The following is an 11,155-nucleotide window of genomic DNA, read 5'->3' on the forward strand; positions in this document are numbered from 1 at the left end:
ATCACGGTGCAGAGAGGGCAACGAGGCAACCTGGGACCTTAGACTGTTGGTGCTGTCGTGCATTATCTCCTGAACCAATGTGATTTAAGGACAGAGAAAGAATCAGAGGAACAAGGGAAGGAAATTGGGTGAATTAGAGTCATATCAGGAAAAGAGAGAGCAACAGAGAGAGGGAGAGAAAGATTGGATTGAGAGAGAGAGAGAGAGAGAGAGAGAGAGAGAGAGAGAGAGAGAGAGAGAGAGAGAGAGAGAGAGAGAGAGAGAGAGAGAGAGAGGGAGGAAGGAAAAATGTGACAATGTTAAAATTTAAGGTTTGAATTTTTTGAAATGTCGGAGAAGAATTTACTACTTGCAGAAATGAGATTGAATATGTTAAATTGCTCCTTTTCTGGGCCAGAGGGGTTGTTTGGCATTGTATTAACATTGTATTAACAATGATCACATTGTTAAAAGGATATTTACACTATTAATTCTCTGCGGTGAGTTTAACGGGCAAGTAATGTGCAAATCCAGCAAGTTCTTAACAATAACGGGAAGGTTGAGGTGAGGTGCCGGTTGAGTGAAGCAAACGGTGGAGCGGTGTAAATCGAGCAGCAAGTTCTGGAGAATCACAGCTCATCACATAACTCTTGATCCCCTGAACTTGCTGGAACATTTGCGCATTAATAACGGTGAGTGGCATTAACGCTTAATTTTTCCAGCAAGATTTGGCCCATTAAGAAAATGTACATGTAAAGAAATGAATTTTCTGCTTTACCACAGCCCAGCTCGTCTTCTCCCGAAGGGCAGTCTTTAGCACCGTCACACCGAGCCGAGTACCATATACACGATGAGGAAGTATGGCACTGGAACTTACCAATGCAGCTGTATGTGACTGAAAGAATTTTAAATGGTGAAATATTCATTACCGGCTTTGAACAGTTGTTGTCTTACAATAAGCTTAGTTCAAGAATAAATTAAATAAACAACGGGACTGATCTTCCATTCCTGCGTTTTGGGTTAAACTTTCTGTCCATCTAATTTTTTCCCCCCTGAAAAATAATGACTTCAATCTCATTTACTCGAGAGTGATGGTGAAACGACTCCATCCTCCAGGGACTCTCCACTTCACTATGGAGTCAGGTTGTGCCCCTGACTCAAGATTTACTCTGTCGGAGTAATTGATGATGTGGAGACTTGAGCCCAGCCTCTCAAAATTATTCCTTACACGTTAGCATTGGTGTGAAGTGAAACCACTTTGTATAGACGCCACGCTATACAGTAAATGCAGCTGTGACAAGAGTTAACGGTGGCATCTAGATTCGTTTTGGCTTCTTTAATACTTTCATGTTACACAAGGGGTTAAAAATCAAGCTCACTCTCAGAAATCAGCCCTCGGGTTCAGCGGATGCTCTGCTGCAACAATTGTTTGGCTGATTGTTGCCCGCTTTGCTTGAGGGAGGCGCCAGGTCAATCAATTCAAATGAAAACACGCTGCATGAATTGTTCAGACATTTACCTAGTTACTTACATTCATTCATTCTGCTACAATTACTATTCCAATAGGAAGAAAGGTATTTATAATGGGCAGCTGACCTGTGACTGCCCATTTTATCCCCCATCAAAACTGAAGGTTGCATCCTGTCAGGGCTAGAAATTTGGTTGGTTAGTGCCCCAGAGGGGTGTTAACGGGGCGCTAAGTACCTCCCGCCCGAGCGCCGTGCTGTCAGCGCCTACCGCGAACTTCAGTGACAGCTTGTGCTGCGCTCGCTAGCCCCGCCCACTCGGTGATGTCACTGAGTGTGCAACGCCCCCATAGTGCAGCGTTTGCAAAATTCAGCCTTTTGCCTGCCGTAGTGCCTGGCGCTGAGACCAGCCGGAGGAAGCAGTCGGTCCAGCGTCGATCCCAGGCCGATATCGTCCGGAGTGCAAGTTAAATGCTGACATTTCACTTTCTAAACGTTTATTTAATTGCTGCGGTAGTGCGGAAGTGTGGGTGAGGTTGATTGAATTTTTCAACATGATTTTTTTTTCATCCTTAGCCACTAGAATACCGGCTTCCTAGCGCCAAAGATTCAGTAGGCCTCCTGCGCTATCGCTCCATTAGCACCCAAAGAGGAGTGTGGAACGCCTCCCTTAGCGCTCCACTCTCCTTGGGGCGACATGACTGAATATCCCACTTTGAGGCAGTAGATATCACCCGGTGCTAAAGCTAACATCTCGGCGACCTCACCACCTCAAAGCAGGCAACACCGAATTTCCAGCCCTTAGGTTCCTAAGCATATGGGTGTGTACATCACCATCATCATCGGCGGTCCCTCGAAACGAGGATGACTTGCTTCCACGCCAAAAAAGGATGAGTTCACAGGTGTTTCGAAAGAAGAACCCGAACTACATGTTGAAGGGTGGAAGATGCCTGTGCGTGGATTTTTTTTAACGTGGGGTGGCCGTTGCACACCAGCCACCACACGGGGCTTGACAGAGCGAGGTCTTGGTCCAGTGGCAAGGGTTACCCAAGACGACTGGAGACCAGCTCTGCTGCACGGACCTAGTGCGCACACATATCGCAGTGTGGGCTGGTCCGTGCTGCCCCTGGGCCCCTGGCCCCGAACTCCCGCCTCCCCTGGGCCCCGATCACGTCCCTCCACAGCCTCTCACAGCTCCTTCGCCCCGATCTCACCTCTCCTGCTGCACCAATCGTGTGTGTACACATCTTGCCTCAATGACTGTCTAGATATGCAGATCTGCAAAAGCCAAATAACTGGGTCTATTTCAAAAGGATACATGAATCCTAATTTTGTTATGTCGCCTGTGTTAGCTAAGGTTATAAGCAGCATTGAAGTTAGCTGGAACACAGCAAGGTGAATGATTAGATGGACAGTATTAAAGACTAGCTCAGAAAAAGCTCATCGGAGCAACATGGCTCTAATAGTGTGTTTTTTTCCAAATGCTTGGAGACTCAGGTGATGGCTTCTCTCTAGAAATGTGAGTGAGAGAGATCGAGTGACAGTAACAGGGACAATGTGATATAGAATGACCGATCAATGACTTACCGAGGTTAGATGAACTGAGATCAAGTTAAGCTTTTCTTCTTAAAGCAACCTAATATCTAACAAGCAATTATGTTTGAAATTTGATTAACATATTTGCCTTGGCTTTGAAACAGTCCCACCAGCATCCTGGTACCTGACCCAAGTAACCATTGTACAATGTGTGTACATCAATAACAAGGCTATTTTACCATGTGGGAATCACAGGTCTGCTTCCAGCACAGCTCACTGGAAAATTGAGGTGAAGAGATATTTTGCCCTCCCTGATACATGTTCACTGAGGGTCACTGCATCACCCTCGTATAAACTGTGAGGGCACCTAACTCAACACAGATCAAGAATTGAATCTAGGACCTCTGGTCTACATGGCTCAGTGATATGTCAACTTTACCAACAGAGTCCTCACGGCAAGCTATCAATTCAATTTTATTTTCTTGATTTGTGGGAGCTTGCTGTGCAGAAATTGGTTGGGGTGTTTCCCGACATTACAACAGTGACTACATTTCAAAAGTAATTCATTGGCCATGAAGCACTTTGGGATTTCCTGAGGTCATGAAAGGTGCTATATAAATGCAAGTTCTTTCTTTTTAATAGATTTGTACACTATGTAGCATAGTAAACAGTTTCCGACAGGAGAGGAATCCGCTCCATCTAGTCCACCTAGCCACAGTATTCCCTCAGGGCGCATTTCTAAATAACCCCAGAACCCATTTGTTGACAAGAACCAGTCTTGTTTCTTCTTGAAAGTCATTAAGGATTCTTGTTCCACCACCCATGCTGATAATCTGTCACATACTCCCCATCCTCCACAGTAAAAATGTTCCTCCGGCATTTCCCATTTTCTTTTGTTGTCAATAATTTGTAAATATGAACCCTTGTGTTTAAAGTATGTACACGGTAGAAAAGCTTACTTGGATCCAAGTTGTTGAAACATTTCATAAATATCCTCTCAGACTTTTTTCAAGCGAGAAAAGAGCCAGAGTAAACAATCTTTCCTTATGTGTCATGCATACGAGTATGGTAGCATAGTGGTTATGTTACTAGACTAGTAATCCATAGACCCGGAGTAATAATCCGAAGATGAGAGTTCAAATCCCACCATGGCAGCTGGGGAATTTAAATTCACTTAATTTAAAAAAATCTGTAATTAAAAAGCTGGTATCAGTAATGGTGACTATTAAACTACTGGATTGTTGTGAAAAAAAAAACATCTGGTTCACTACTGTCCTTCCTTTAGGGAAGGAAATCTGCCGTCCTTACCCAGTCCAGCCTATATGTGACTCCAGACCCACAGCAATGTGGTTGTCTCTAACTGCCCTCTGCCCTACTCAGTTGTAACAAAGGTAGCATTGTGGGAGTACCTTCACCACACGGACTGCAGCGGCTCACCACCACCTTCTTATGGGCAATAAATGCTGGCCTTGCCAACGACACCCATATTCCGTCAATTAATATTTTTAATCCTGTCAATTAATTTTTTTAATCCCCTTAAGTTCTGGAATCAACTCTATTCCTTCCTAGTTATCCTTGTTGAAATATAGAGGCCAAGAGGAGGATAGTAACAGACTTCAGGAGGACGTAGACTCCTGGGGCTCATGAGGTTGGGGGTAATATATTAACATGGATGCAGGTTTTGTTAATGGACAGAAAACAGAGAGTAGGGATAAACGGGTTGGCAGGCTGTAACTAGTGGGGTGCCGCAAGGATCTGTGATGGGGCCTCACCTATTTACAATCTATATCAATGACTTAGATGAGGGGACCGAGTGTAATGTATCCAGGTCTGCTGATAATGCAAAGCTAGGTGGGACAGTAAGCTGTGAGCAGGGCACAAAGAGGCTGCAATGGGATATAGATAAGTTGACTGAGTGGACAGTAAGGTGGCAGATGGAGTATAATGTGAGGTTATCGACTTTGGTAGGAAGAATAGAAACACAGAATATTTTTTAAAATGGTGAGAAATTGGGAGAAAATGGCGAAAACGGAGACTTGACTCAAAAAAAGGGTAGGATAGGGTTTCAAATATTCCTGGATACAAGGCTGGGGCCGAAACTCAACTCCCGAATAAGGCCTGTTATTGTCCGTTTGCGACAGCCATGCGATGAAATCCAATGGCCACCGATTTCTGGGCGAATGGCCGCTGCAAACTAAATTCAGCTCGGGGGGGGGGGGGGGGGGGGGAGGGAGAGTTTCTGGCGGTCCCCACTTCCGCCCCTCTGCTGCCGACCGACCGTGTGTGCGTCATCAGCGCGCGCACCCCGGGACCCCCCCCCACCCCACCCCCCACGTCCCACGTCCCACAAAATCAGCCCGAAAAATCTTATGCCCGCCGAGCGATGCGCCCTTGGTCGGTGAATCTTTCGTTCCTTTGGTGAGCCTTGGCTGCGTGATGCCCATTAAAAGCAAGGGCCCACCGCCGCCGCCATTTTACTTTTGTTTTGTCGGCCGACTTCCAAGTCGGCCGGACGATTCCGCCCCCTGGCTCGGCCGGGCTGCCAACAGACAGCCCGGCGCCCCCTCTTGGGTGCCAGGCTGCGAGCCGGGCCGAAACCACCCGATTGAGCCAGTGGCCAATCCTAAATAACCGCCGATTTTCTCCCCTTTAACGGAGGCGAGATACGCGGTGATGCAGACGCACAATGACCTCACCGCTGCTGAGTGACAGCGGCGGAGAATCCACCCCGCCTCCACTTCCGCCCCTCTCCAGCACTTAGCGCCACACTTCTGCCTCCATTATGACCGATTTCCTGACTGCTTAAAAAAAGACAAAGAGCTGAAACTTGGGAAAGAGGTGACCTCATCCTAAACGGCGGTAAAAACACTTTGAAAAATGTAGGGGCACCAGGTTTGCAGCGGGGCTGCATTTCGGCCCCGAAGTGATCAGGGGAGATAGGGAAACATAGAAACAAAGAAAATAGGTGCAGGATTAGGCCATTCGGCCCTTCGAGCCTGCACCACCATTCAATAAGATCATGGCTGACCATTCCCTCAGTACCCCTTTCCCGCTTTCTCTCCATACCCCTTGATCCCTTTCGCCGTAAGGGCAAAATCTAATTCCCTCTTGAATATATCCAATGAACTGGCATCAACAACTCTCTGTGGCAGGGAATTCCACAGGTTAACCACTCTCTGAGTGAAGAATTTTCTCATCTCAGTCCTAAATGGCCTACCCCTTATCCTTAGACTGTGTCCCCTGGTTCTGGACTTCCCCAACATTGGGAACATTCTTTCTGCCTCTAACCTGTCCAGTCCCATCAGAATTTTATATGTTTCTATGAGACCCCCTCTCATCCTTCTAAATTCCAGTGAATAAAGGCCCAGTCGATCCAGTCTCTCCTCATATATCAGTCCAGCCATAGAAACATAGAAAATAGGTGCAGGAGCAGGCCATTCAGCCCTTCTAGCCTGCACCTCCTTTCAATGAGTTCATGGCTGAACATGAAACTTCAGTACCCCTTTCCTGCTTTCTCGCCATAATCCTTGATCCCCCGAGTATTAAGGACTTCATCTAACTCCCTTTTGAATATATTTAGTGAATTGGCCTCAACTACTTTCTGTGGTAGAGAATTCCACAGGTTCACCATTCTCTGGGTGAAGAAGTTTCTCCTCATCTCGGTCCTAAATGGCTTACCCCTTATCCTCAGACTGTGACCCCTGGTTCTGGACTTCCCCAACATTGGGAACATTCTTCCTGCATCTAACCTGTCTAAACCCGTCAGAATTTTAAACGTTTCTATGAGGTCCCCTCTCATTCTTCTGAACTCCAGTGAATACAAGCCCAGTTGATCCAGTCTTTCTTGATAGGTCAGTCCCGCCGTCCCGGGAATCAGTCTGGTGAATCTTCGCTGCACTCCCTCAATAGCAAGAATGTCCTTCCTCAAGTTAGGAGACCAAAACTGTACACAATACTCCAGGTGTGGCCTCACCAAGGCCCTGTACAACTGTAGCAACACCTCCCTGCCCCTGTATTCAAATCCCCTCGCTATGAAGGCCAACATGCCATTTGCTGTCTTAACCGCCTGCTGTACCTGCATGCTAACCTTCAATGACTGATGTACCATGACACCCAGGTCTCGTTGCACCTTCCCTTTTCCTAATCTGTCACCATTCAGATAATAGTCTGTCTCTCTGTTTTTACCACCAAAGTGGATAACCTCACATTTATCCACATTATACTTCATCTGCCATGCATTTGCCCACTCACCTAACCTATCCAAGTCACTCTGCAGCCTAATAGCATCCTCCTCGCAGCTCACACTGTCACCCAACTTAGTGTCATCCGCAAATTTGGAGATACTGCATTTAATCCCCTCGTCTAAATCATTAATGTACAATGTAAACAGCTGGGGCCCCAGCACAGAACCTTGCGGCACCCCACGAGTCACTGCCTGCCATTCTGAAAAGTCCCCATTTACTCCTACTCTTTGCTTCCTGTCTGACAACCAGTTCTCAATCCATGTCAGCACACTACCCCCAATCCCATGTGCTTTAACTTTGCACATTAATCTCTTGTGTGGGACCTTGTCGAAAGCCTTCTGAAAGTCCAAATATACCACATCAACTGGTTCTCCCTTGTCCACTCTACTGGAAACATCCTCAAAAAATTCCAGAAGATTTGTCAAGCATGATTTCCCTTTTACAAATCCATGCTGACTTGGACCTATCATGTCACCATTTTCCAGATGCACTGCTTTGACATCCTTAATAATTGATTCCATCATTTTACCCACTACTGAGGTCAGGCTGACCGGTCTATAATTCCCTGTTTTCTCTCTCCCTCCTTTTTTAAAAAGTGGGGTTACATTGGCTACCCTCCACTCCATAGGAACTGATCCAGAGTCAATGGAATGTTGGAAAATGACTGTCAATGCATCCGCTATTTCCAAGGCCACCTCCTTAAGTACTCTGGGATGCAGTCCATCAGGCCCTGGGGATTTATCGGCCTTCAATCCCATCAATTTCCCCAACACAATTTCCCGACTAATAAAGATTTCCCTCAGTTCCCCCTTCCTACTAGACCCTCTGACCCCTTTTATATCCGGAAGGTTGTTTGTATCCTCCTTAGTGAATACCGAACCAAAGTACTTGTTCAATTGGTCTGCCATTTCTTTGTTCCGCGTTATGACTTCCCCTGATTCTGACTGCAGGGGACCTGCGTTTGTCTTTACTAACCTTTTTCTCTTTACATACCTATAGAAACTTTTGCAATCCACCTTAATGTTCCCTGCAAGCTTCTTCTTGTACTCCATTTTCCCTGCCCTAATCAAACCCTTTGTCCTCCTCTGCTGAGTTCTAAATTTCTCCCAGTCTCCAGGTTCGCTGCTATTTCTGGCCAATTTGTATGCCACTTCCTTGGCTTTAATACTATCCCTGATTTCCCTTGATAGCCACGGTTGAGCCACCTTCCCTTTTTTATTTTTACGCCAGACAGGAATGTACAATTGTTGTCATTCATCCATGCGGTCTCTAAATGTCTGCCATTGCCCATCCACAGTCAACCCCCTAAGTATCATTCGCCAATCTATCCTAGCCAATTCACGCCTCATACCTTCAAAGTTACCCTTCTTTAAGTTCTGGACCATGGTCTCTGAATTTACTGTTTCATTCTCCATCCTAATGCAGAATTCCACCATATTATGGTCACTCTTCCCCAAGGGGCCTCGCACAATGAGATTGCTAATTAATCCTCTCTCATTACACAACACCCAGTCTAAGATGGCCTCCCCCCTGGTTGGTTCCTCAACATATTGGTCTAGAAAACCATCCCTTATGCACTCCAGGAAATCCTCCTCCACCGTATTGCTTCCAGTTTGGCTAGCCCAATCTATGTGCATATTAAAGTCACCCATTATAACTGCTACACCTTTATTGCATGCACCCCTAATTTCCTGTTTGATGCCCTCCCCAACATCCCTATTACTGTTTGGAGGTCTGTACACAACTCCGACGAACGTTTTTTGCCCTTTGGTGTTCTGCAGCTCTACCCATATAGATTCCACATCATTCAAGCTAATGTCTTTCCTAACTATTGCATTAATCTCCTCTTTAACCAATAATGCTACCCCATCTCCTTTTCCTTTTATTCTATCCTTCCTGAATGTTGAATACCCCTGAATGTTGAGTTCCCAGCCCTGATCATCCTGGAGCCACGTCTCCGTAATCCCAATCACATCATATTTATTAACATCTATTTGCACAATTAATTCATCCACCTTATTACGGATACTCCTTGCATTAAGACACAAAGCCTTCAGGCTTGTTTTTTTAACACCCTTTGTCCTTTTAGAATTTTGCTGTACAGTGGCCCTTTTTGTTCTTTGCCTTGGGTTTCTCCGCCCTCCACTTTTCCTCATCTCCTTTTTGTCTTTTGCTTTTGCCTCCTTTTTGTTTCCCTCTGTCTCCCTGCATTGGTTCCCATCCCCCTGCCATATTAGTTTAAATCCTCCCCAACAGCACTAGCAAACACTCCCCCTAGGACATTGGTTCCGGTCCTGCCCAGGTGCAGACCGTCCGGTTTGTACTGGTCCCACCTCCCCCAGAAATGGTCCCAATGCCCCAGGAATTTGAATCCCTCCCTGCTGCACCACTGCTCAAGCCACGTATTCATCTGCGCTATCCTGCGATTCCTACTCTGACTATCACGTGGCACTGGTAGCAATCCCGAGATTACTACTTTTGAGGTCCTACTTTTTAATTTAGCTCCTAGCTCATTAAATTCGTTTCGTAGGACCTCATCACTTTTTTTACCTATGTCGTTGGTACCAATGTGCACCACGACAACTGGCTGTTCTCCCTCCCATTTCAGAATGTCCTGCACCCGCTCCGAGACATCCTTGACCCTTGCACCAGGGAGGCAACATACCATCCTGGAGTGTCGGTCGCGGCCGCAGAAACGCCCATCTATTCCCCTCACCATTGAATCCCCTATCACTATTGCTGTCCCACTCTTTTTCATGCCCTCCTGTGCAGCAGAGCCAGCCACGGTGCCATGAACTTGGCTGCTGCTGCCCTCCCCTGATGAGTCATCCCCCTCAACAGTACTCAAAACAGTGCATCTGTTTTGCAGGGGGATGACCACAGGGGACCCCTGCACTACCTTCCTTGCACTGCTCTTCCTGCTGATCTTCCATTCACTAGCTGGCTGTGGACCCTTTCCCGGGAATCAGTCTGGTGAACCTTCGCTGCACTCCCTCAATAGAAAGAACATCCTTCCTCAGATTAGGAGACCAAAACTGAACACAATATTCCAGGTGAGGCCTCACTAAGGCCCTGTACAACTACAGTAAGACCTCCCTGCTCCATTTACTCAAATCCCCTCACTATGAAGGCCAACATATCATTTGCCTTCTTCACTGCCTGCTGTACCTGCATGCCAACTTTCAATGACTGATGAACCATGACACCCAGGTCTCGTTGCACCTCCCCTTTGCCTAATCTGCCACCATTCAGATAATATTCTGCCTTCGTGCTTTTGCCCCCAAAGTGGATAATCTCACATTTATCCACAATATATTTCATTTGCCCACTCACCTAACCTGTCCAAGTCACCCTGCAGCCTCTTAGCGTCCTCCTCACAGCTCACACCGCCACCTAATTTAGTGTCATCTGCAAACTTGGAGATATTACACTCAATTCCTTCATTCAAATCATTAATGTATATTGTAAATAGATGGGGTTCCAACACTGAGCCCTGCGGCACCCCACTAGTCACTGCCTGCCATTCTGAAAAGGACCCATTTATCCCGACTCTCTGCTTCCTGTCTGCCAATCAGTTCTCTATCCACGTCAGTACATTACCCCCCATACCATGTGCTTTAATTTTGCACACCAATCTCTTGTGTGGGACCTTGTCAAAAGCCTTTTGAAAGTCCAAATACACCACATCCACTGGTTCTCTCTTGTCCACTCTACTAGTTACATCCTCAAAAAATTCCAGAAGATTTGTCAAGCATGATTTCCCTTTCATAAATCCATGCTGACTTGGACCGATCCTGTCACTACTTTCCAAATGCTCTGTTATTTCACCTTTAGTAATTGATCCCAAAATTTTCCCAACTACTGATGTCAGGCTAACCTGTCTATCATTACCCGTTTTCTCTCTCCCTCCTTTTTAAAAAAAAAATGGTG

General features: G+C 46.3%; 1 protein-coding gene across 1 annotated transcript in view; it reads right to left on the reverse strand.

Moving 5' to 3' along the window:
• LOC139276474 (transmembrane protease serine 3-like) overlaps positions 1-905 on the reverse strand; it is a 68,365-nt gene extending 67,460 nt beyond the window's left edge. The window contains exon 1 of the mRNA XM_070894515.1: positions 758-905. Coding sequence (XP_070750616.1) covers positions 758-905 — 148 coding nt within the window. The remainder of the gene's footprint in view (positions 1-757) is intronic.
• Between the last annotated feature and the right edge of the window lie 10,250 nt (positions 906-11,155).

Source organism: Pristiophorus japonicus, chromosome 11, assembly GCF_044704955.1.
Source record: "Pristiophorus japonicus isolate sPriJap1 chromosome 11, sPriJap1.hap1, whole genome shotgun sequence".
Classification (NCBI taxonomy): Eukaryota; Metazoa; Chordata; class Chondrichthyes; family Pristiophoridae; genus Pristiophorus; species Pristiophorus japonicus.